Source organism: Monodelphis domestica, chromosome 4, assembly GCF_027887165.1.
Source record: "Monodelphis domestica isolate mMonDom1 chromosome 4, mMonDom1.pri, whole genome shotgun sequence".
In the NCBI taxonomy this organism is placed as follows: domain Eukaryota; kingdom Metazoa; phylum Chordata; class Mammalia; order Didelphimorphia; family Didelphidae; genus Monodelphis; species Monodelphis domestica.
This window is the reverse complement of record NC_077230.1, coordinates 91,841,946-91,869,052: the sequence shown is the minus strand read 5'-3', so window position 1 is coordinate 91,869,052 and position 27,107 is coordinate 91,841,946. Positions and strand designations below refer to the sequence as shown.

The 27,107-nt window shown below is 35.3% G+C and overlaps 1 protein-coding gene across 2 annotated transcripts in view; it reads left to right on the top strand.

Annotated features, from left to right (window-relative positions):
* The window catches only part of OSBPL11 (oxysterol binding protein like 11), a 94,562-nt gene that overhangs the window by 28,049 nt on the left and 39,406 nt on the right, over nucleotides 1–27,107 (top strand). For both annotated transcript variants that reach the window (XM_001373272.5, XM_056793584.1), the window contains 5 exons: nucleotides 8,280–8,455; nucleotides 9,488–9,567; nucleotides 10,532–10,714; nucleotides 19,769–19,970; nucleotides 24,495–24,640. In XM_001373272.5, the coding sequence (XP_001373309.3) occupies nucleotides 8,280–8,455; nucleotides 9,488–9,567; nucleotides 10,532–10,714; nucleotides 19,769–19,970; nucleotides 24,495–24,640 (787 nt within the window). The remainder of the gene's footprint in view (nucleotides 1–8,279; nucleotides 8,456–9,487; nucleotides 9,568–10,531; nucleotides 10,715–19,768; nucleotides 19,971–24,494; nucleotides 24,641–27,107) is intronic.

The window sequence follows — 27,107 nt, the reverse complement described above, 5'->3', positions numbered from 1 at the left end:
AAGATCCTGCATATATAAAGAATTCACTTTTTGATTCATAACCGCCCCTCACAGAAAACAAATGTGTCCCCCAAGAATTGTTGCTAACTTCTCTTACAAATATTCACTTGCAGAAGGCTCAAACAGTTTTATTTACAACTTATTGGACACAGAAAAGAGACTAGCATCTAATTCCACAGAGAGTTAAGACCCATTCAATTTTCAAGGCTATCTTTACTCTCCCAGCAGGTCACTTCCCCAAGATTTCTCCACTGTCTTTTGGCTCCAGAATGAGCAACACTGCAGCTTTGTTTTCTTTAGCTCAGTAATTAGCACTGCTGTCCTGGTGTAAACGTAGGCCCTTTGCCCCGACATGTTTGCAGTTGTGTCATTCTCCAGCAGATGGTGATCTTTACTTGCTTTTTGCCAGAGAATCAGCCCTTGGCCAGTATACAACAAGCCTCTGTTTTGCATCAGTTGTGTTTGTAGCTCAAAAACATTTCCAAGGCCAGAGTACCTCTGTATATTCGGAAACAAAAACAACAAAAAACTTTTCTTCTGTATCTGAGTCCTATAGCACCTATACTCCTGTGTCAAAACACTCTTGAGTTGCTGTGAGACAACTCTCTTCTTCTAATGTTTAAATGGGACTTTTTTATCTTTAACTCCACACTGGTTTTTAGAGATTCACAACTGTTTGTCTTCCTCTTGTATTAGCATTCTTTATTCCTTTCAGTTTTGTAGTTCAAGAGCTACTGTTTCCTTACTAGTTCTCTTATCTTACCTTTCCCTGTTTTCCTTCTGGGTATCTGGATAGGCTTATTCAGATTATCCCAGGACCACCTTGGGAAAGAGCTTCTAGAGCAGTGATCATGAACCTTTTAAAGACTGTGCTGTGCCCTGCCCATTGTCTTCCCCCTACTGAGTGCCACACAGACTGCCCACTCCCTTTACCCCACACAGGGGAGGGAGAAAGTACTCCTATTGGGCTTCTGGGCAGAGAGGCAGGTGATGTGAAAAAATGTTGTCAGGTACAGTGGAAAGGGAGAGGGGAGCAGCTCCTCCCAAGTTCCTCTGCCTTTCTAGTAATGAACTCTGGTGGGGGTGATGGCATGTGTGCTCTCAGAGAGCACTCTGTGTGCCCTCTTTGGCACCCATGCCATAGGTTTGCCATCCCTGTTCTAGAGGAAGGAAGAATGAAATAGAGCTAGCTGGAGGAGGTTTGTAATCCTCCAAACACAAATAAGATAAAAATGGTAAAAGGTAGACTCACTCTGAGGTAAGAAATTAGGTTGTAGGGTGCTTGGTCATAGCCTATAAATGGTAGCTCCATTTTTATCCTGATTGCATACCTTTGCGAAACTCAAGCTGTCAGGCCAGAAGGTTGAGCATTATATACCTATTTTATTTAAGAAGATAAATACCATCTAATAAACTTGTTGCAAGGTTTAACTGATGTTTTGTTCTCTCTTATGGAATCATAGACTTACAGTTTTAGAGCTAGAGGTCATTGAACACAACCCTCTCATTTTACATGTAAAAAATCCAAGGCCTAGAGATGTTATCTGACTTGCCCAGGGTAACAAAGGGCAAGGCTGTGGTGGAACTCTTCCCCTGTCTCCACTTCATGTTAGTTAGCTTCATAAAAAATCCATAGCAAGCAAGCAATTTCTCTCATAGCTTGCCTGAGGTTGGTTGTAGATATTGCAAAAAGAAATGGATACAAAGGAAAACAACACACAAGAGAAAAAGATGATTGATTGATGAAACAAAATCCTAGAGGATTCAGAGAACATTGGACCTTCAGGAAAGATACATTTTCCTTGGAGACAAGAGAAAAGTAGGATAAGATGGGTGAAGATATAAAGAAACTTTGAAGTGAAGAGATGGAAAATTGAGGTAATGATGCCTGGAACTCTCAGTGTAGAAGGATGTGAAATCATTTACTCAAAACCAAAAGGAAGGCACAAGATTTTGAGTAGGCTATGTGAGGAGAGTGATAGGAAGTAAAAAGAGAAGTGACAATTGCCATTCTTGTTTGTGTGTACACACAGGTGTTCTCTTAAATTTTTTTCCCTTGGAATATGTATGTTTATGACCCAATCTTCCCTTTCCTCAGTTCATTCTGGAATGTACTCTCAAACTTAATGACCTTATTTCTCTATTTTTGTTGATTAAACTAAAATCCCATGCCTTACCCTTATTGGACCATTGTGAAGAGCTTCCATGTCCTGTCTCTTCCTTACCTTTCTCTTCATCTTAATTTCTTGCTTTTTTTTTTAAACTTTTCCATTTTCTTCCAAATACCTGCTAGATTGATTGGAATCATTCTAAGATCCAGGGATGGGAACCTTGATAATAGTATGAAAAGTAGCTTTTATTTGTGCTTTTAAAAAATACTTTCTTATAGTGGTACTCCTCACTGTATGCTGCACCCCCCAGAATCCTCCCTTGTAACAGAGGAATAATATAGTTAAACAAAACATTACCAGTAACCTTGCCTGTCTCGTTCTAGTTCCAAACCTATGAATGAATGAAAATGTATTTCTTCAGCTTTTATTTCTGTGCAGTGAGTATGCAAAGAGAAAACTAGTACAGATTCTGTTCTTCAGGTGCTCACATCCTTTTTTCTGATTTTTATTGATATTTTCTTTTTCTTATATCTCCATGATATCCTGTGTATCCCTCCTCCTTAACTTCCCAGAGGGGAAACATATTTTTAGAGAAGGGAAAAAAGTCAGCAGAATTGATAGATACTTTGGAAATTTCAAAAAATATGTGCCTATGGACCTCTCTTCTCCATAAAGGGGTAGATTGGGAGGATATCTTCTCATGGCTTTTCATTTGAGCCCTACTTCTTCTTTATAATTTTGTCAAATTTACTTTTGTTTTTTTGGGGGGTATTGTTCTTTTTACGTACATTGTTGTAGTTACTATTTTAATTGTTTTCTTGGCTCTGCTCACTTCATTTAGCATCAGTTCATATAGATTTTTCCATGTTCCTCTGGATTTGTTCCACACATTTCTTTCAGGATAGTAATATTCCATTACATTCATAAACAACAATTTTGCTATGCCATTTGCAAATTGATAGACTTTGCTTTGTTTCTAGTTCTTAGTTATCACAAAAAAGTGCTGCTATAAATATTTTGGGGTATATGGGTGATTTAATTCCAATTGATGCTTCCTTGGGATATATATATAAAAGCTTAATATGGATTCTCTGGTTCAAAAGATATAGACATTTTAATCACTTTATTTGCATGATCCTGTATAAATGGAGATTTTGAACCTTTGACTTCATTCCCCAGAAGTCCTTAGAATTTCCCAAAATTCTCTGGATTTTAGGAGTTAGCAAACTTCTTTTCCTTGAAGAGCTTTCTCGAACAAAAATTTAAATCTTGGATTTTATGAAAACACAATGTGTCTTACATGTACCAATGGTGGCTTAAACTTGGCTTTGGACAGCCCAGGGGTCAGTCAATTGTTTCTGATTTGTTGCCTGCTAGCACATGCAGGTCATAGACCTTCCTCCCCCACACTTAATCCTGAAGTGGGAGTGTATATATTCCTCGTTACTAGAATTCTAAAGACTAAGTAGGGTGGAGTAAAACTAAAATTCACTATCCCAAATTGCTTTCCAAAAGGGTTGTATAATTTCACAGCCCCATTAACAATGTATTGGTGTGCCTATCTCTATGCAACCTTTCCAACATTGAGTATTGCCAACAAAAATACAATTAATAGTCAGTTTATAGTGTCAGCAGGGGGCAGCTCTGTGGCTCAGGGGATTGAGAGCCAGGCCTCGAGATAGGAGGTCTGAAGTTCAAATCTGACCTCAGATACTTCCCAGCTGTGTGACCCTGGACAAGTCACTTGACCCCCATTGCCTAGCCCTTACCACTCTTCTGCCATGGAACCAATACACAGTATTGACTCCAAGACAGAGGGTAAGGGTTTAAAAAAATAGTGTCAGCAAAGTTGTAAACTACAAAATAAATCCTCAAAGATCCAGAGCATTTCTTTATTATAATAACAAAACACAAGAAGCAATAATGGAAAGGATAGTCCCATTCCAGGTAACTACAAAATGCATTAACTATCTGGAGATCAACCTTCCAAAGCACACAAAAGACTTGTATAGATTCAATTACAAAATATTCTTTAAAGAAACAAAGGACAACCTAAATAATTGGAGAAATATTCAGTGCTCATGACTAGGTCATACCAATATAAAAATGATAATGATAATATGCTCTGTTAATCAAATTACTAAGAGGCATCAAGGAACACTATTGACTTTTCTAATATTATGCCAGTTCACTTTTTAGAAGAATCAAACCAGTTCACAGTTTCAGAAACAGTATATTAGTGTGTTTGTCTTCTTATAGCCCCATAACATTTAGAATTTTGTCAAATTTGCAAAACCAGTGCATGGAAAATGAAACCTCAGAGTTGTATTAATATTTCTTATATTTAGAATGTTCATTCATATGGATGTTTCATATGGCCATTTATAGCTTGTATTTCTTCTTTTGAAGACTAGGAACCTTTTACATAATTTATTTCTTCTTGAGTATCAAAAAGTTTCTTATATAATGAAATAACTTAAGGATTCACTTTCTGAAAAATCTCTTAAAATGTTAATTTACTAGTTTTTGTTTTTTTCTAGGTCTTTAACATACATAAGTTTCCTGATTTTTAAAAATATTCTTTGAGAGGTGAGAATTGCTTCTCTCCATAGCATTTGAAAAGTATAGTTATAACTTATGCTGTTGTTATTATTATTATTATTATTATTTATTTGTCATTTTGCCTTAAAAGTATCCCCCCCATTTTTTTTAAATTAGTAGGGATCTAGTAGAGGGGAAAGGGAGAGAAAGAGAAAAGGGGGATGGAGGAGAGAGGGAGAGAATCTTTTGCCTTTTCCCTTGTCCTTCTTACCAAGGAGGGAGTGAATGAAATGTTCCATTTTAACTTAAGCTTTCCTTACGGTGTGGATTATGTGTCCTCATATATTTTTAGCTCTACTGCAGCCCAAATAGACTCTTGAAAGTTCCAAATAAAGGTCACCCCCTGTATTGCATTTTTCTAGGCAAAGACTTGTGATAGAATTACACTCAGGTTTTTAATAGTTCTCCTGGCTACCCCCAAATAGATCAAGTACAGGATTTTTTTTTTTAAACTTGCTTCTTTGCAGTTTCTAGAACTCTCAGATAAAAGGAAGAAAAGCCTCCTAGAAGGTTTCTAAAGTGGTATATCTATAAATCCTAATCCATATTCATCTTTTCGGCAAATATTTTTGTGTGTCCTAGTTAGATGTATAAGAGCAGTGACAATGCATAGTGGATAAGCGTGTTGGATCTGAAATTAGGAAGACTCATTATCCCGAGTTCAAATGTGGCCTCAGATACTGTGTGACCCTGGGCAAGTCCCTTAATTCTTTTTGTCTCAGTTTCTTCTTCTTTAAAGTGATTTGGAGAAAGAAATGGCAAACTACTCCAATCTCTTGGCCACAAAAAGCCCACATAGGGTCATGGAGCCTGAAACTGAGTTGCTTCTGAAAACAATTGAAGTATGACTGAAAACAACAAAAATATGTGTAAGGCACATGGAGGATATAATGAATGGATATAGTTTTTGCCTCCAAGGAACTTATGGTCTGTTGGAAAAATTAACATGTGAACAGATAACTGGAATACAAGGTGGAAAGTGAAATTTTAATAAAATATGTGAAACTTTATGAAGTTCAGAGAAAGGAAAGATTACTTCCCAGTGAGAGAAACTTAATAATTTCATGGAAGAGACATTATATATACCTGATCTTCAAGTGTGAGTATGAATTAGCCAGTGTTGGTACTCCCTGTTCAATTTTAGTTGAGACTTAAAGGATGTCAGGGAGGTCAGTTGTTAGGAGCAGAAGAGAAAAAGAGAGCTTATTCCTGGCATGGGGAAACAGTCTGAGCAAATACCTGGAACTGAGCTATGAGTGTCTTGTTTGTGAAACAGTAAGGGATCTGGTGTCACTGGATCAGAATACTTGTTGGGGAAGTAAGGTGTAAGAAGGTTGGAAAGATTTGAGGGGGTTAGATTATGAAGGGCTTTGATGCCAAACAGCATTTGTATTTGGTCCTGGAAGCAATAGAGAGCCACTAGGGTTTATTGATCAGATTTGCACAGATTTATCGGACCATATTTTAGGAAAATCACTTCTTTAACTGAATAGAGGATGGTTTGGAATAGGGCAGCACTGGTGAAGACAATGGCACATGTGGGGAGCTGCTCTTCCTAGTGCCTGAGGATGTTTTTTGCTCGCCCCACCCCTCTCTCCAGCTGCTCAAAGCAGCACTGGGCACTCAGACTTGGAAAAGGTTCGCCAGTGATGGAATAGGGAGAGGCATTAGGCATGTAGGAACATCACCATCTATTACAATAATGCAGGTGTGAGGTGATAAGGGCCTCTATTAGAGAGGTGGTAGTGTCAGAGGATGCTATAATGAATAAAAAAGATGGAGTATTCCTACTTAATTTATACCTAGAATTCCTGCCATAGAATCATTTTGAATAGCTGTGTATTTCATTTATAATGAATTCAGGAGAGAAATTGTTCTTTGAGAAAGCATGGGGTTGAATACCAAGAGCTACTTATTAAGTGATTTGGGGGAAGTTAATTTTTCCTCTTTGGGTCTCTTTTTTATTTATAAAATTAAGGTGCTGGATTAGATGATCTCTAAAGAATCTTCTTGGTCTAAATATGATTATATCTAATTTCATCCCCTTCCCCAGTGAGCTCTTTTTTATAATAATGATTTTAAAAGTAACTGGAGGGGGAGGGGGAAGTCAACTTGACAAAACCAACTAATACATTGACCATATCTGATAATATATACAATTTTCCATATTTATAACATTCCATATCCATATCCCATCTTTGTATTGAAGGGAGGGAGGTGAATTTTTTCAGTTCTTCCTGAGAATTGATTATAACTATGCAACATTCCATTTTTGTTTTATTACTTTTTGTGTTTATGTTGTAGCCTACTTTTTATGTGTATACATCTGTATGTATGTATATGTGGATATATGTGTATACACACATCTGTGTATATTTTTCCTGGTTATATCCCTAATTAGTCAATTAATCAACCAGTAAGTAAGATGGACATCTACTCTTTGTAGTTCTTTGTCACTGCAAACATGTTATTCTGTTGGTATTTATGAGAGCCTCCTTAGAAATGCAAGGCGATAATGAATAGAGTTCTGGGCTTGGGAATTAGGAAGATGTGGTTCAGATCTGGCCTCAGAAACTCACTAGTGGTGTGACCTTGAGCAAAAGTGTGCTCTTTCCATAGCCTCTCTAACATTGACTTCCTCAGTCTTTTGCCACTTAATTTGCTGAGTTTGAGCAATGCCTCAAAAGTTATTTTGATTTGCATTTATTAATGATTTGGAGCAAACTTTAATATTTCTTTTTAAGTTTTCAATTCTTTTGAGAACCATCATTCATAATCCTTTTATCACATACCCAGGAGAATTATTATTTTTTATTAATAACAAATTTCCACATAAGTTTTCTGAAGTTATGTGATTCATATTGGCTTCTGCCTTCCTTCCCTTTTCCCTCCTAGAGCTGACAATTCAATCTGTGTTATACATATATTACTGTGCAAAACATTTCCAAATTATTCATTTTCATAAGTGAATAATCTTACAAAACCCAAACCCCAAATCACATATCCAAATAAATCATATGTTTTCATCTGCACTTATATACCAACAGTTCTTTCTCCAGAGGGGGATAGCATTCTTTTTCCTAAGTCCTTCAGAATTGTCCTGGATCATTGTATAGCTATTAGTAGCAAAATCTGTCACATTTGATTGCTCCCCAATATTACAGTTACTATGTATAATGTTCTCCAGGAGAATTTTTTGAAAATTTATTTAAAAGTTGACTTAGGGGTAGCCAGGTAGTTTAGTGGATAAAGAACCAAGCCTGGAGATGAGAGGTCCTGGGTCCAAATGTGACCTTGGAACTGAATTTTAAAAAAAATTATCTTTATTTCTTTCTGCCTTTATGTCACATCCTAGTTGATTACTTACTTTATGTAACCCTTATTTCAGTTCTTTTTCTCACCAAGCTCAAGAATCCACAGCCTCTATTTAATTGCCTTCCCCAATATGAAATTCAAAGCTATCTTTTTCCAAATATTTCTTAATGTTAGTGGATTGTACTTTTCTATAACTACAAAAGACAAGAGAAGTTTTGAATGTTTAAAAACCCAGATTCCTCATCATTATAGGTTTTTCGTTTTAAATAATGAAGCTGGACTTTTGGAGTATTTTGTGAATGAACAATCTAGAAATCAGAAGCCCAGAGGTACTTTGCATCTAGCTGGAGCTGTGATATCTCCCAGTGATGAGGACTCTCATACCTTTACTGTAAATGCTGCCAGCGGGGAGCAATATAAACTCAGAGGTAGGCTATGAGTGCTTAAGGTGAAACTTAATATGATATTTCAGCTTTTTTTACTTGAGGCCACTTCTGCTTTGTGAAATTGTTTTTTGTTGACTTTTTTGTTGTTTCCTTTCTTGTTTGGAAAACAGAATAATGAATTATTAAACTAGTTGGGGGGAGGACCTTGAATTCTGAATTTCACCCTGGACTGAATTTATTTATTGAATAATGATTTTTAATGAGTTTATAAAATCTCTCTTGGAACAATCTTTTCCCTCCAAATGGTCATTAAACCAAGTATGTCATATGTAAGGGATGACTTTTCTGCAAAAAAGTTTTGTAATGATAATCTTTACTAAATAATGGCCTGCCTATTGAGAAATGCTCAAAGTAGAATTCCATTCATTTTTTTTTTATGTTTGTCCTAAAGGAAATATTCCGTCCCTTCACTTAAAATGAGCTCTTGACCTTTAAAACTGTTTTAGTAAATGAGTAATGTGCATATTTAGTATTCACATAGTTTTAAAAAAATAAGACACAAATCTTGTTTTTAGTAACATTTCAGTTGGGAATAGTTTATGGTTTTTGTTAAATACACATCAATTATGTTTCTAATAAAACAACTAGGTCATCCTGGTTGAATATATTGTCTGAGATCAGAAGTCACAGCATTCTCCAAAGACTTTTTGATCTATATTGCTCAATGCAGTGACTTTGAAAAATATCTTTCAACAAGAGGAGAAGATTTTTCCTAAGAAAAATTACACAGTTTGCAACCAAACCTTGTTTTCCCCACATATGGCTCATCATTCTGTGTAATATATCTGTGTGTTGGAAGTTATTTCCTTCTTAGGCAACAATGTCTAGCTAGGCTGGGTGGGCTTCAAATTTATTCTTCCCCCTTGTCAGTGATGATTGTTTTGGGAATTTGAGGATAAATCTTTGGTTTTCAGTTAGTCATTCTACTTTTCTCCAGTGTGATAGACAATCAAGTGTTGATTATGTTTCAGAGAGAGATTTAAAGGTAAATAACTTTTAGGTTGTTTTTATTAGCCACAGATGCTAAAGAACGACAGCATTGGGTTAGCAGACTTCAGATCTGTACACAACATCACACAGAAGCTATTGGAAAGGTATGTTAATTGGATTGTAATATTAATTGATGAAAATGGTAAAAAATGTTTTTCAAGAGTGAACATACTTGAAATATGAATCATTTATTAATATTTATATCCAATTGAAAGTTAGCAATCTTAGAGGAATGAAAGGAAATATTAAAAGATGAACACACATAAGGTGTGATATGTATACTTTTCATCCTCTTCTAGAGGTTTTTCATAATAATCTCGAAACAAGTTTGTGATGTTTAATCTTTCAGTCTCGCCTACAGAAAAAGCATAAAAATGTTTACACAGCTAAGATATAAATGTAATCAGTGATTGAAAAGTTGGAATATTCTATGTGTAAATTAGTAACATTTGAAAAATGTTCATTTAGATTTTACATTATTGAATATATTATTTACAAAAGGTATAATGGTTGAAAGCAAGATGTTGATTCATTAAATTTGACATTTCTTGCGGTTAACACTAGTAATTGTAGAGCTAAAATTAAAAGGCATAATTACTTAAAAGCTTGGACTTTGAATTGACAATTCCCGAATTTTTACCTTCCCCATTTTTTTGTTCGATTGCCAATACACTGTAGAGTGTTGCAGTAAAAATTATTGTATTGGTTGAAATATAGGTAATTCCAAAATATAGCCCATACTCCTAAAATTAGTTCTCTTTGAAAAGAGGAAAAACACATATGCATTGAAAGATAGCATCAATCATAGTCCAAATTTTAGTTTTATTTGAGCCAGGCTTGAAGTAAGGAAGGAGGAATGTGGCATATATCTAGACTTTTATGGGGGATCTGTTTTAGGTGCCTTAAGTTGTACTAGCCACAAAATCAGATTTTTATTTTCATAATTCTGAACTATGAATTCCATTACATTGTATTATACATGAATAAATTCTACATGTATTCATAATAGAGTGAGATTTTGAGGCCTCTTTTTGTTTTAAAAAGAATTTTACTTTTCTTATCTAACAGAATAATCCTCCTCTAAAGTCTCGGAGCTTCTCACTTGCATCTCAAGGTAGTGGTAACTCTCCTGGTTCACAGAGAAGACCGAGTCAGAACGCCATTTCTCTTTTTAATGTTGGACATTCCAAACTACAGTCTGTGGGCAAAAGAACTCAGTTGCAACCTGACCACCTTGTGGAAGTCAGAGAGGTCAGTATGAATTAGTTAAAGTATACCAAAGAATATTTGACCTGGTCAGTTATAAGAGAAAAGTCTGCATTGGACCCCAGTTAGCATTTTAAGATATTGGGCAGATCTGCCTTTTGAGTTTCTTCATTTCAGTGAACTGCCTTCCCAGCCTACTATTTTGCAAGTTCAGTGAGAAGTACCATATGAGGAGAATAACATAATATATACAAGGTCCAAGCTGTGGTTTTTCACAGAGAAATTCATCCATTCAGAACAGGAAAAAGAAAAAAGGGAGCATACCAGGAGCATTTATTCATTTGTCAAGTGTGGTTCCAGGAATCTTGGAAAATTCAGAGCACCAGAAGGAATTTTGGAGCATGTAAATATCAGAGAAAGATATTCCATTTGCTCGCGAATAAGAACCACCTGCTTTTCAGCCTACCATATCCTCATACCACTGATGAGCCTTAGCTGATGGCTGCCACTAGTTTGCCTCTTAGGGGCCCAGTTTTATAAGGCTACTGTCTGTGAAAGAAAGGTGTGGACTTCTCTGTGCCGTGGAGATTATGGGTAAAAATATATTTTTTATATGTTCTGAACAGACACATTCTTTGAGTCTGTAGCCCTTCCATTAACTAAGTATTATATAGCTGCCTCTTCTGTCAGTTAAAATTTAGCACTTCCTAGACCATGAATTCTTCTTGGCCATCTGTACTAGGGTTTGATATAACTCAGAGCCTTCTGTGTTATGATTGGTGTGGTGATGAAGAAATAAAATTTTTCCATTAAATAGGTGGGCAGTTTCTGTTTAGGAGAGAAAGTGGGAACTCAGAACCTAGGGCACAGAGTCATCTGCTATCATATTTTTTACTTTTGCTATTGGTTGGGTTTTTTTTCTGTAAGAATTACATTGTGTGGATTTATTTCCTTTCTCTCCTTTTTGTTATTTCTTCTCTTCATTTGACACAATTTGTATGGATTTTAAGTGGTGGAAAGAGAAGTTACATGTCAAAATTCTTTAAACCAGTCCTCAGAAACAGTCCTCAATCCTAAAGTTAGAAATTAGGAAGTAGCCTTATTGATTTTTTTTATCTATATTGTTCATATGTAATGATAAGAATAGTAATAGCTAATATATAATGCTTTAAGTTTTGCAAAATGCTTTACCTATATTATCTTATGTCATAAACCGATCACCTTGACTAACTTTCTGCACAGGGGATAAATTTGACTATACTTGATTTTTATTTATTTTAGATCCCTTCAGTAGAAATGACTATAAGTTCTATTATTATTATATGGGTTCTATTTCTTCATAGAAATATTTAATAGGAAATAGAATACAAAGACAACTGTCTTTGACAGAAATAACTATTGATAGAATAGAAATAGTGATAGAAATAACTTTCTTAATAGAATGATCTAATAATTGACTACAAAGCCTTAATTTAAAAGAAATTTTAATTATAGATGCTTAGAAGTCATTTAGTTCAATCTCATTACTTTATAGATGAGGAAACAGGCTAAGAGAGAAAAAGTAACAGTTGAAGATCACATAGGTCATAAATGGGAATAATCAGGATTTGATTTAGGCATCATACTTAATATACACTGGAATGTTAATGCCCTTTTCATTATGTCTTAGGGCAACATGAATATTATTAATTTAGAAAATGGTTATTGAAACTAAACTATTACTTCCTAAGTAGTTATATATGTTTTATTTAAAATCTAACATTTGTCTTCTTTCATGGCCTTTCAATATCTAACTTTCTGTTAAATTTTATTATGGTTGGACTGAACTATTTAATTGGTGGTCACCAGGGATTTAATTTCTAAATCCCAAATGAATTACTCAAGTAAATGGAATTATGGTAGTTTATTTTACAATAAAGGAAGATATTAAGGAAGAAAGGAAAGGGGAGAGGGGGAGGAGGGGGAAGGGGAGAGGGAGAGGGAAAGGGAGGGAGAGAGAGAAGGAGAGGGAGAGAGAGGGAAAGGGAGAAGGAAGGAAGGAGGGAAAGGGAGGGAGGGAGGAACCAGTTAGAAGTACTAAGCCCCAGTCAGGGGAAAGGAGTCTCAAGATGATGGACCTTTCTCAGAGGTTCATACCTCCTTTCTGGAGGCATGGAAACTAAGTCAGCCTTTCACTCACCATGGTGACCATCTAAAAGGAAAGCAGTATGAGGTCTCCTGCATGAGCTCCTCCAGGGATCCAGTTCCACAACCAAGTGTCTTCACTTCAAGTCTGAGTGTCTGTCTTCCAGTCTCTCCTCAAGTGTCTGTCTTCTAATCCAACTCCAAGTGACTGAATCCTTGATTCCCAATTCTTGTGTGCCTCTGTTTCCTCTATTTAAAGACCTTTTTCTCTTGTGTCACCTCCCTTAAATTTTTACATCTACCAATCACAGCAGATGCGCCTCTCTAGGACTGCCCATTCAATGTATGAAATGGGTGTTCACACCTTTTGTAGTTAGTTAACACCTTTTGTGGTTAGTTAACACCTTTTTGTAGTTAGTTAACACCTTTTTGTAGTTAAAAAGGGTAGATCTGCTTTAAATACTGAGTTAATTAACACTTTTGGGGATTAAATTATAAAAATAGACAGGGGATTACAATTTAATCTTCACTTTCAAGGAAGATCTAAGTACCTTCATTGTTACAATCAGTAGATAGCTAAATCCAATCTTCACACTTTCCTTTTTTTCCTATTTATCAAACTGCATGCTGTTTTTCCTTGTTGTAGAAGAAAATATTCCTCAGGAATTAGGTTAGATACTTCAGAAATTCTTTACTTTTTTTTCCTTTATGGTTTTTTTTAAGGCCCTTTTGTTTTTTAGTGCATAAAATTATATGTGGAATTACAAGGAAAGCTAATTATATTGTATTACCATTATCAAGATATCTTAAAAAACAAGTTCAGACTTGTTAAGAACCTCTTCAGTTAATTATGGTCAGGTTTCTAAATGGTAGTTTTAATAGCATGAAAGAGATAATATAACATGCCTTAGAGATGCAATATGTTATAGCTATGAGTGATGGATTTAGTGTAATGGGGAACTGTCCTAGAAGGATGTTAGATGTTATAGCCCATGTAGGAACTCCCCAGGGCCAGTTAAGCACTAAAACCCCTTGGCTTAGAGAAACAAAGTTTATTTTAATAAAGGGAATAAGAAAAACTGGTAGGTAGGACCCTAGGACTCTTCAGACTACTTCCACCCAACTTCTAAGTCCCCTGCTTGAGGGGAGCCTTTTGTTTCTTCTCTGGGCCCTGCCTACAGCTACCTATGCTACCTAAAACCCTAAGCTATCCTAATCTTCCCACTAGTAATCAATAAAGAAAAGGAAAAACCCTGGGTTTGACTGCTGCACTAAGTAACCCAAATTTACAGATGGAAAGCTTTGGATTACCTTAGCCCAAGAGGAATTCTGGCAGATAGACTACTGGCAGATGATCTTTGGAGTCAGGGAAATTTATTTCCTCCAAATAAATTCTCTACCTAGAAGTCAAAGATTTTTCTACGAAATCAAAAAAGCAAAAACCTCTCCTTCAGCTTAATGGAAATTAAGGCAGAGTGTTAAAACCTACTTCCAGCTCACATGAAATCCAAGAAGGAAGTAAGTTTCAGTTATTTTCAGTTTAGACTCCCACAATTCCTTTCTCTACCCAGAATCCTCTCCTGGGGCTTATCTCAAAATTTCCTTCTTTCTGCTAACCCTATAAACTATCCCTAACTATATTCCTACATTAGAATCATAAAGATCTGAGTTTGAATCCTGCTTTGGACACTTAGTAGCTGTGTGACTCTGGCCAAGTCACTTACCCTCTCTTTGCCTCTGTTTTCTCATCCATAAAAAGAGTTAGATTTAACCACCAAAGTCCCATCTAGCTCTAAAAATATGAGCCTTTGAACAATTTTATAGAAGAGGAAATAATGAGTTGGAAAGGGAATTTAAAAAAAATTGATATTTATTTACTTTGCAAAGGAACATAATTTCTTTTTCTAAATAAATATTTTGTTTTTTTTAAAATCATTTTTACTTTCCAATGCCATTCAACACACATTTAGAATCAAAAGAAGCATTAAAGAAGTATGGTTGGCATAACAAGCAACACATTGGCTATATATCTTTTATATCTTAGTTTGTACATGTAGGTGAATACTAGTCTGACTAGAGAATAGAGGCATGCTTCATTAGCATTTATTTGAGGTCAAAATCAGTCATTGCATTGGTCAGAGTTCTGAAGCCTTCAGTGTAGTTTTCCTTATTTTTAGTCTTGTCAGTCCTTCTCTTGGTTCTGTGAAATTTAAAATGGTTGAGGTCTTAAACTGTAGTGGTTAAAATAGTGGAAGATATAAATTGTGATAGATATAAGAGAGGGTGATTAAGTTTGATCGCAGAAATATGTTTCACTACAGTGTCGGGTTTAAAATCAAATATAAGGTGGTCACCAGGGAAATATTCCCAATTATTCAAATACCCAAGTCAATTGAGTTTTATAGAGATTTTAATTAACAATACAATGAGTAATCAAAGAAAGAGAGAGAGAGTAAGAAAGGAATAAATATGAAGGGCCTCAAGCCAATATGGCCTAGACCTGAGTCTTAAAAGAGAAATCAGTCAGTTTTTTATAACTTACCATAAGATCTATCTAAGTAAGGATTTCTAATGACACCAAGCCAGCAGCATCTCAGCTGCTTTCACCAACTCCCTCCTCCATCTGAATGTTTCAGAATCAGTTTCCTCAGAATGAGTCTCTCCAATCTGAATGTTTCAGAATGACTTTTTTAGCTCTTCCCCGAGCTCTTATTTTTAAGGGCAAAATCTTCTTTGTCACCTCCCTTAATTCCTTACATCTACCAATCACTGTAGATGTTTCTAAAGGACCGCCCATTTTGAATTCACAGCTGAGTAGTTTTAATCTCTTTAGTAAGTCAGGAAAAAAATGCTGCTGTGTCGACAAATTTCATTAGAAAAAACCTCTGAATAAGTTATCACCCGTTTAGGTTTAAGTAGTTTACAAGTTGCTCCACCTTTATAGGTACTTAGTATCCCATTGTATCAATTCTAAAACAGTCATGACTCAAAGAACTTCCTGTCCCTTCCATAAGCATGGATCAAAGTACTTTTCATTGTTCTCAAGGAGCTCTCTGTCCTAAAGCAGTCCTAAGTAGGGTGGAGTAGGGATATTCCCAAGGCAAGGAGCCCCCACACTCAAGTAGAGTTCTCACCATCTGCTAGGGAATTTTTTTAAGTAGAAGATTCCCCAATGGGGGAAACCCCTAACATTCATAAGTCTGAGAAATTTTTAGGTTTACAATCCCCCCTGATGATCATGGGAGACTAGTCTCCCCATTGATCAATTAAAATAATTAATTTTGTAATTCAAAATGCACTTCTAACTATAGATATACACGATATTCAATTTTCTAAGAGAAATTAGAATAGTGAGAGAGGAAATAGAAAAGAAAATAAAGCAAAGAAAGCAAAACCAATGTTTTGCTAGGCGCATTGACAGAAAGCCAAATTAGGGGCAGTCCCTTTTGGCATAAATGAGTACATTTACAATAAATGTTCAATCAAAGTTCAGTTCAATCAATCATATCCAAAGTTCATTCTTGATCTTCTTGATGAAGTGTAGGTTTTCCGGCATCTTTCTGCAATAGTTCATTCTCTGGATATAAAAGTTTCAAGCTTCTTTCTCGAACAAAATCAAATCTTGAATTTTTATAAAAGTACAATCTTAAACAAAAAATCAAAATTCTTGGATTTTTATAAAAATACAATCTCAAACAAAAAATTCAAAAATTCTTAGATTTTAAATTAAAATACAATTTTAATTCTGTTCTGCTTACTTTGCTTAGTGTTAGTTCTTTGAAATCTTCCAAGTTTGTCTAAATTACTCCTATTCATTGCTTTTCACCAGTCAGTGAAACATTTATTAAACACCTACTGGATGATGCTTACCATGTTAACAACTAGGAAGCAAACACAAATAATGAAATAATCTTGACACAAAAATATTATCACATTTGTATGCCACAAATTCTGCTATTTCTCAATCAATAGACATGCACTTTCCTTTCAAGAACAAAAAGTACTACTCTCTAAATATGTTTGTTTGTATATGTGCCTTTCCCTTATTTTTGACTTTCACAGTTGTAGTGTCATTGGGTTTTGTATAGTTTAATGATTTTTTTTAGTGTGATTCCAAATTATATCGAGAGAAAAAGAGATGCAAGTGGTTTTGATTCCCTCCTTATCTTGAGGTTTCAAATATATGTACCAACTTTGGGAGAGTATCAGTCAATCATCAAGCATTTATTCATTCAGTAAATGCTATGTGCCAGCCCCTGTAGTAGGCTCTAGAAACATAAAGACAGAAATGAACCAAACTTTCCTCTTTCAGCGTAAACTAGAATTACATAAAATAGGATTCAGGGTGGGTTAGAATTGAACATTCTAATGAGTGTGGATAAATAGATTTATACGCCCTCCTACTCCCCACAATGCTAATGGTTGAATGTTAATGAGAGATGTACAAAATTGTATCTAGGTGAAATTTGCTACTAAAAATTTATTCTATAATAATTAACCTGAGTATTCACTATTTGCTCTTTTTAGATGTGTCAGTGGTTGCACTTTAGTATTCAAAAATTAGAAGGGGAGGTGGGAAATTGGGACACTAATATACAAGGGAGGTACGATCTGATACAACCATTCAGATACAACTGTACAAAATCCAATTTTTGGAACTATGCTCAAAGTACACTAAAACTTTGATCAATACAATTACTAGGTCTGTATCCCAAAGAGATTTTTTATAAAGGAAAAAGGACCTATTTGTACAAAAATATTTATTTCAGCTCTTTTTGTGATAACAAAGAATTAGAAATTGAAGAGTTGTCAATTGAGGAATGGCTGAACAAGTTGTGGTATATGATAGTTATGGAATATTATTTTGCTATGTGGAATGGCAGGCAAGATAATTTCAAAAAAATCTGGATTTACATGAACTGATGCAAAGTCAAGTGAGCAGAAACAGATGAATATTGAAACCATGACAACAATATTTCTTGGTGAACAACTGTAAATGACCTAGTTATTTTCAGCAGCACAGTGATCTAAGACTATCCAGAGAGTCATGTTAAAAAATGACAATTGATGTCCAAGAAAGAACTAAGGGAATCTGAATACAGACTGAAACATACTATATTTTCTTTTCTTTCTTCGTTCTTCTTTTTTTATGTGAGAGCTCTTCCACAAAATGACTAATATGATTACACATGTAAAATCTATATTAGATTGCTTACCTTCTTGGGGTGGGGGGGCAGGGAGGGAATTTCAAAAGAAGGGAGAAAATTTGGAACTCAAAACTTAAAAAAAATTTAAATTGTTTTTATATGTAATGGGGAAAAGTGCTTTTTAAAAATAGTCAAGAATTAGAAATTTTCATCTTGATCTTTAATAAAACTTGAGTTTTGTTACTGTTTCGTGCCATTTAGGGCATGGCAGTGGCATTATACCTTCATTACAGGAAAAAGTAAAGAGGAAAAAAATCAGCATACAGACTCTTATGAGATGGGAAAAGCAAAAAAAGTTTAGTAACTGAAATACAGAACTTTGCCAGAATTATGGCAAAAGGAACTGCCAACTTTAGAGATCATCTCAGAACCATATTGTAAGGATTCTGAGAGATATATGCTTGCTTTCCTTTCTGGGAATACATATAATTGTGCTTTGTTCATCCATAGCTTTTGAATATATAGAACATCCCTTTTTTTAAACCCTTACCTTCTGTCTTAGAATCAATAATGTGTATTAGTTCTAAGGCAGAAGAGTGATAAAGGCACTTACCAAGGTAAGTGGCAATGGGGGTTAAGTGACTTACCCAGGGTTATACTGCTAAGAAGTGGCTAAGGCCAGATTTGAACCTAGGACCTCCTGTCTCTAGGCCAGGCTCTCAATCCACTGAGCCACCTAGCTGCCCCCTGGAGCAACCTTTTCTAATTTAGAAAGCAATCAAAAGTTATTAATTGGCTTTTTCTAGAAAGTATAGTTTACTTGTTCCTATAACATGCCTATTGTAATATTTAAAATTATGAGGCTGGTGATAGCTTAATAACTTTATTAAAACAAAAGTAGTAGTAGTCGTAGTCGTCGTCGTAGTAAAGAGAGTGGAAAAAGTAGGCGAGAGGTAGAGAGGTACTTAACTTTTCTAGTCTGTTGTCAATGTTATGGGCCTCTAACTACACTCCACCAAGAGTCCACTCTGCTCCTCCACACCCACGCCAAAGACCCAGACATTCTTCTGACCTCAATTTACAAGCTTTTTTCTCCACCCACTAACTCTCACAGGTCACATCTCAGAAACCAATCCTAGTTTCTTAATTTGCCTGGGCCTCCCAGGTGGGTCAGTGCCTGTAGAATCATTGTTTCCTGTCTTGTTAGCTCATTGGTTCTTTAACTTCCTTTTTCTTAGTCTCGTCTATACCTGAATTTACTCAGTGGTATTTGACCTTCAGGTCACTGAGAGATGACATAAGGTGACATTGGAGAGAGATTCACTTCAGACACTATGAACTATTTCTCCTGTGACCACAGTATGATTCTCTTAGATTCCAAAATTCTAGAAAGAAGAAGGGTCTCTTTTTTTCCTGGCTTCCTTCCTGCTCAGCTTTTTACTACCAGATTAACATTGTCTGATGCTAGTTGCTCTAGACAGACCGCCTCTTCTTTCTTGTATCCTCTATAGTTCATGCTTATATGTGTTTACGTTTTTCAACATTAGTTATTGTATTTTATATGTGAGCACTTTAGAAAAGATACTTAAGAAGGTCAATGTTCTTACTTGAATTCTCCTCAAACCCTTAATTTTAAAGGGAATTAAGTAGCTTATGTGGCTAATTTAAATTTGCAACCTGAAGATTTATGACTTGTAGCTCTATAAGCTCTAGGATATGGTCAACAGCAAAATAAAATATTTAAAGTGATATTGCTATTTAAAGTGTTATGTTGTTAGGAAAAAAACCCAATACCAGTGGTGACCTACAGGTCTGCTGTGTTGTGTAGATGATGTCTCATGCAGAAGGACACCAAAGAGATTTAATTAGACGAATTGAATGCCTTCCTACTTCTGGCCATCTTACTTCCTTGGATCAAGATCTCTTGATGCTCAAAGCAACTTCCATGGCAACTCTGAATTGTCTGAGTGACTGCTTTCACATTCTCCAACTACAACATGCATCACATCAAAAAGGATCTTTACCTTCAGGTAAGGTGTGGATTAAAAGTAGATCTCTACATTAAAGATATTTAAAGCTATATGTTATAGTTCTTTTTCTAGAAGTTTACTGATAAAAGCTATTATTGAGTTCCCAGGTTAATTTTTATTCATAAATCACACATTTAATTTGGTGTAGACATGCCACTTATTCATAAGAAGGTTAAAAAGTGATCTGAGATCTATCACATCATTACATAGACTTTTCTATTGTACCATAGGCATTTCCCTGCCCTTGTTCTAGTCTCTATATGGTGTGTGTGTATATATATATATACATATATATATATATATATATATATATATATATATATATATATATATATATATATATATATATATATATATACATATATATATATTTGTGTATATACATATAGAAGGAAAACCACTATGACCCAGTATATAGAATGCCAGCCTTGGAGCTAGGAAGAGCTTGAGTTCATAACCTACCAATACTATGCATGTCACCCAGGACAAGTTAGTTGAATTTCTACATGCAATATATCTTGAAGACTATCAGTAGCAGATTAGTAATCATCCTGAATTTGTTGAAGGGGTCATTCACAGAAATGAAGTCATGGTTCCAGATTCCCCTGTGTTTGTTCAGTACTTAATTTTGAAGTTATTTATGTTATAAATATCTTTGATACATTTTAAAATAATGTACTAGGATCTAAAAACTCTTCTTTTTGACCAAATAGCAAAAAGAATTAAAAGTGAAAAATGGAGCTTTCATTTGTGATTCAAAAATATTTCTTGTCTAAAATGAACAACACACGTGCCCTTACACATTCACACCCATACACCTGTATACACATTTAAACACACAAAACGGTGTAAAAATCATCATACTCAGTAGAGGAATGGGAGGTTATGCAGAAATTGAGAGGGAAACAAAGACTGGGGAGAAAACACTGCTAAGCAAAACAAATTTGCTGAATCTAAAGGGAGATGAAAAAGAAGAAAAAAAATTTTTTTTTAACCCTTACCTTCTGCCTTAGAATCAGTATTGGTTCCAAGGCAGAAGAGTGATAAGGGCTAGGCAATGGGGGGGGGGGTCAAGTGACTTGCCCAGGGTCACACAGCTAGGAAGTGTGTGAGGCCAGATTTGAACCCTGGACTTTCGTCAGTAAGCCTGGCTTTCAATCCACTGAACTACCTAGATGCTCCCCACAAATCATAATTCTAAGAGGGAGTACCTATCAATTGGAAATGTACAAAAGCATTGCAGTATATGAATGCAATGGAATATTGTTCTGCAATAAGAAACGAAAGCTTTCTGAGAATCTCATTTATTGTGAAGTAATGCAAAGAGAAGAGAGCAGAACTAGGACAAGAAAGACAATCATTGTAAAGAAACCAGAACTCTTACCAGTGTAATGACCCACTATGCCTCCTGTGATCAACATTTACCCAACTCTTGACAGAAAGGTGACAGACCCAAGGTACATTGAGGGTCATACATTTTGGGCCATTTGTGGATTTGTTTTGCTTTACTATGTTTATTTTATTCTCTGTTTATAATGAGGGGAGGGGGCAATGGTTAACAATACTGATTTCCCATTCTCTCCCCCTCCCCCTAAAAAAAGACTACTGAAACATTTTTTTTTTTGCACAGAGAACAGAAGGAAATTCAGAAGAAAACACAGACAAGGATATTTGTGAAAGTAGTATATCGAATTTATATACTTTTTTTAAAAGCAGGAAGTATGAAATGGAAATTCATGGTTTTACATACAGGCCTTGTATGTTCTTTTGTATTGGTGGAATTGCACCCTATTTTGGTGTTTACATTCAGAATAAAAAAGGAAAGGTAAAAAACAAGCAAACAAGAAGAATGTCCTTAAATTAAAAAAAAATTTTTTTTGTTTTGTGTTGACCAAACAACTTTAGTGGTCTGTTGTTTTATGATAGATAAAAGGTAAAATGGCCTGCCTTTTATTTGCTTACTTTCTAAGGGACATTCTTCTCCAATATCATCAATTTTGGAGTATAGATTTACAAATCAACAAGAATTTATTTTAAGAGCTTATGTTGTGTGACTGGATCCTGTACCAAATGCTACAGATGCAAAGAAAGACAAAATAATCCCTAGCCTTAAGCTCCGGAGCTAGGAGAAAACATATAAGTATTTAGGTATAGACAAGTTATATACAGAGTAGATTGAAGGCAATCTAAGAGAGGACAGTGCAAATTGAAGAAAGTGGGGTTTTATGTGTCTTGAAGGGAAGCCAGGCCATCCTCATGTCAGAGGAGAGGACAAGAATTCTTAAGCATGAAAGTCAGCCAGTGCAGAGATATTGCGCTAGAAGGAAGAACATTCTAGGTGAAGAACAACCAGTGTAGTTAGATTGTAGAGTATGTGGAGGAGAGTAGTGTAAGATACTAGAAAGGTAGGAAGAGGTCAGATCATGAAGAGCTTTAAATGCAAAATAGATGTACGGGAATTTAATGATCTTCAACTAGAATTTCTCTCATGGTTTCAGAGCTGAATCTGTAGAAAATTATTCTTAAGTCACCTGTGAAGAAAAATATAACTGTGGAATAGATAAAAGGTTAATTCTCTTTGATGAAAAAGTTTGAAGATGAATCAAGGTATATTAAATTCATGTTCACATAATCAAAGTGCCTAGCACAATTTCTGTGACATAGTAGGTGCTATAGAAATGCTTATTCCTTTCCCTTCCATTGTTGAACCTTTCTTTTTAGTAAACTCTGACTGAAAATAGAAGAGTGGCAAGGGCTAGGTAATTAGGGTTAAGTGACTTGCCCAAGATCACACAGTTAGGAAGGGTCTGAGGCCAGTTTTGAACCCAGGACCTATCCACTGTGTTATCTAGCTGCCTCCTTCCCTTGTTTAATCTTAAAGTAAGGCAGCATGGCTGAGTGGCTAATGGGTCAGCCTCGGACTCAAGAAATTGGTCATGTGACCTAGAATAAGTCATTTAACTTATCAGTGACCCAACTGATGTCAAGTAGTATAAGTGGAACAACAGGTATTAATTTTTATTGGTAGAGGAAGTTTTCTCACCAGAGATCCCAATATCAATGAAATTACAAATCTATCACCTACCCTCAACTGCACCCTCTTCCCCCCAAAAACGGATCCTCTCTTTTCAGGGTCATAAAAACCTGATGATAAATGATTTTCACTTATAACTTGAGTTGTTGATACCCAATGACTGGTCTCATGAACAATTTTAACGGTGTTATGAAAGAAATAATTTCCTCCTAGAGAGTAGAGAATACTAGCCTCTTTATTTTAAAGTTCTTCATCAGCATTTCTCTTCATGATGTTAAGTGGTATATGATTTCCTCACCCTTCTCCCTCACCCAAATCATAAAACTAAGGGATTTTTTATTTTATTTACCAAAATTAAATTTACCAAAATTAAAGGCTAGAATGTTTTGGCTTTTTCTCACTGTGGTTCTTGAAATAGATCAGTCAGTTGTGCTCCCCAGGAAGGACAATGCCACCATTCCCCCTCCATCCCCTATGTGCTTAAGTGAGATAGCCAAGTATACGCCACCAGGTTGATTGGCAGAATGTTCCAGGGGGCACTGTGTAATTTACACTTGTACTGTAATACATGGGCAATGTTACAGGGTGAGTGATTCCCTTACTTTTTGCTGTTTCAGCTGCAGCAGCCTAAGTGTTTTGTCATAGCACTCTATAACCCAGCTTTATTAGAACCTAGATCTGCCTCTGAAATCAAGTGGAACATTTTCCATTATTGATTAGACATTGAATCTGCTTTGTTAAACTAGGTGAGGGTAACAGAAGATATTTGAGTCATTAACTGAGAGGATGACAGATCTCCAAATGTGACTACTATCTTTCAGTAATCCAGCATTATTTATTCAGCTTAAAGGCAATAGAGCCACCATTTTCCATAGCAGAAAAGAAAGAATAGAATTTTTTTTAAAAACGTGGCATTTTTCTGGATGCACAGAAAATGTTGAATTTTGCTTGATTGAGAATAACATTATATTGCCTAGTCTAGGAATGTAAATCAATAAGCATGTTCATCTTTTTTAAATGCTATTTTTAAGTTCATTTTTCTTTCTTAGATTTAGAAGCAGTTTTCTTGTTAAATTATTCCAACAATCCCTGGGTCCTATGTTTGAATCCTCTTTAAATTTGATAGTTAGAAAACACCACTAGTACTGATGTGCCAACTTTCAAATTTTTGCTTTTGTCAGAAGTTCATACAGGGACCATTAAGGTGACAAAATACTTTTTGATCTCCAGTCTTAACCAAAAGGCAAGCTTTTATCTCAGGGTTAGAACTTCAATCTAGTGTCAGATTTCAAATTGCAAGCTTCCTGTATATAATTGTCCAGTCATGGAGTGCATGCTAATGAGTTTGAAAGTGACTCTCTTACAGAACCTCTGAACAGCTTTAACTGCTGCTTCTAGTTTTGCAGGTTCTAAACGAAGTAAACGCCATCTCTACCAGACCTTTCAGATTATGAGCAAGTTACAGCAAAAGTTATCTCTTACTTCTTCAGGGGCAACAATCGAATGGTTGGAACCAAAATTACCTTTGCCAAACCACTATAAGAATGGAAGTGATCAAACCTTTGTACCTGAGCAGAATAAACCAGTAGCAGTCCAAGAAGAGTCATCCATTTCAGAATCTGGACTCTTAACAAAGGTAAGATAATGTAAACATGTGGATTTGATGGATAAAGGTGATAAGAAGTTCTAAAGCATGAAGTATTTCTTTTAGTTATTTAATTTAGAAACATTAGTAATTAGAGCTTACTGAGGTAATTTGAGTTACTCTTCACAATGAATTAATGTTAGGAAATGCCTTTTTTTTTTTTAAGAAAAAGTCTTTTCTGCTAAGGTTTAGTTTCTTATAAATATATACCTTTTCTACTTACCCTTTTTATTCTATAAAAACTTAAAATATTTTCTAAGGAATTTGAGGTTCCTTTTTTCCTGTGACTTTTTAAGTATGACCAGCAACAAAAAAGTTTTAATCTAGTGATTGAAAACACTACAGTGAAAAACAAAACAAAAAGTTTTGAATAAGACTATTGATCAACTAATCTTTTCAGTCAGAAGTCAGTAAAACAAGTTCTTTGAAATATATTTCTTTATATTGGCTAGAATGTTGCATATTCTCAACCTCCAAGTTTTGACTACAACTTCTCTTATGTAATTTATTTTTCAGAGTTAGTCAATCAGCCATTATTTTTTGAGCTTGCTATGTAGTGCTTGTGTACTCAGGTCTAGGAGGAATATGGAGTAAGGTTAATAAATACTGCCAATTGTAGACAAGAGAGAAAATTACATATACATAAAATGATTTGAAACTGCTGATGGAGAAGCATTGTGGCATAATGGAGAGATTCTTTGTTTCAAGAAGACCTGGATTCGAAACTTTTTCTAAGTATGTTACTACAAAGCAAGTCACAAAATTTTGTGAGAGCAATAAAATGGAAATAATAGTACTTAGCTTGTAGAATTGGTGTGAGGTATAAATGAGACTATATCAAGTGATCCATAAACCTTAAAATACCATATAAATAAATGTCAAATGTTATTATTTCAAGACAGTCTGTCTTAAGTATTACATTGTATGATATACATCATGATGCTGTTGGAATTCAGAAAAGTTTAAAATCAAAGGGCATGAGAATAGTTAGGGAATGTAGAGGATAAAGGACTCAAGTGTGATCTTGAAAGGTTACCAAAATTTAGCTTTGTGGCAAGGAGTTGGGTGGGTAATACAAGAGGAAACTGCACAGATAAGGACAGAAGGCAGGTTAAACTATGGTGTGCTCTAAGAAGCAATCAGGGAGGGGAGAAATGCTTTTTGTTTGGGATAAATGGAAAGCTAGATTACTTAGCAAGCATGGGACTGATTATGAAGGACTTTGCAAACCAGACAGAAGAATTTGGATTTATATGTTGCATCAACTAGCACTATTATAGGTTTATATTTTTGTAGATCTGGAAGGGACACCTTACTCCCTTCAGTTTACTCATGAAAAAGTAAGGTCCAGGAAAGGAACTTGCCCGAAGTCACATAATACAAAGCTGGGGTTTAGACTTGAGTTTTTATCACTATTTAGTTTCTTGACTAGAAGTATGATTTGCTAAATTTAAGAAAATTAGTTTGAGACTCTTAATACTGGATGGATTGCAATGGGGAGAATCTGGAGTTTAAGACACTGATGAACTAATTAAGGCAAGAAGTGATAAGGGTGTCAGTGGAAGGAAATAACCATCAATTAAGCATCCTTTGTGTGCCAGACACTGTGGTAACTGCTTTATTAATATTATCTCATTTAGTCTTTACAACAATCCTTGGAGAAAGTTAACCTCATTTTATATCTGAGGCAGACAAATTAAGTCACTTGCCCCAGGTCTCACAGCTAGATAGTAAGTTTTCACAGACAAATTTATTCTCAGATATTTCTGACACCAAATTGAGCAGTTTGTCCATTGTAACACTAAGCAATCTCAAAATGAAAATGAGAGGATGAAAGACATTTTGAAGGAAGAATTTATAGGTTTTAGTAATTGAATTGGATATGGGGAATGAAAGAAAAAAATTAGCTAGAGAGCTAGAGAGTAAAAAAAAAAATTAGAGAGAGTAATCTTGATACTATTGGTAAAAGTAGACATATTTGGAAGTGAGGAGAATTCTAAAGTGAAGATGATCTGTTGACTGTGGATATATTGAATGGTGTGTGTCATTTTAGACATTTAAATGGAAATGTTCAGTTATCAGTTTAGAGATGTGAGACTAGAACTAAACTCAGAGATTGAGTGTGATAAATTTAAGAATCAAAGAATCACAAATATTTTAGAGTTGGAGGGAACCTTAGAGATACTTCAGTCCAAACCTTTAAATTAGACATGGGGGGTGGGGGGGGAGGTGCAGCTGGGTAGATCAGTGGATTGAGAGCCTGGCCTAGAGATGGGAGGTCCTTGGTTCAAAACTGGCCTCAGACACTTCCCAGCTGTGTGACCCTGGGCAAGTCACTTAACCCGAATTGCCTAGCCCTTACCACTCTTCTGCCTTGGAGCCAATACACAGTATTGATTCCAAGACGGAAGGTAAGGGTTTAAAAAAAAAATTAGACATGAAGAAGTCTGATGTCCAA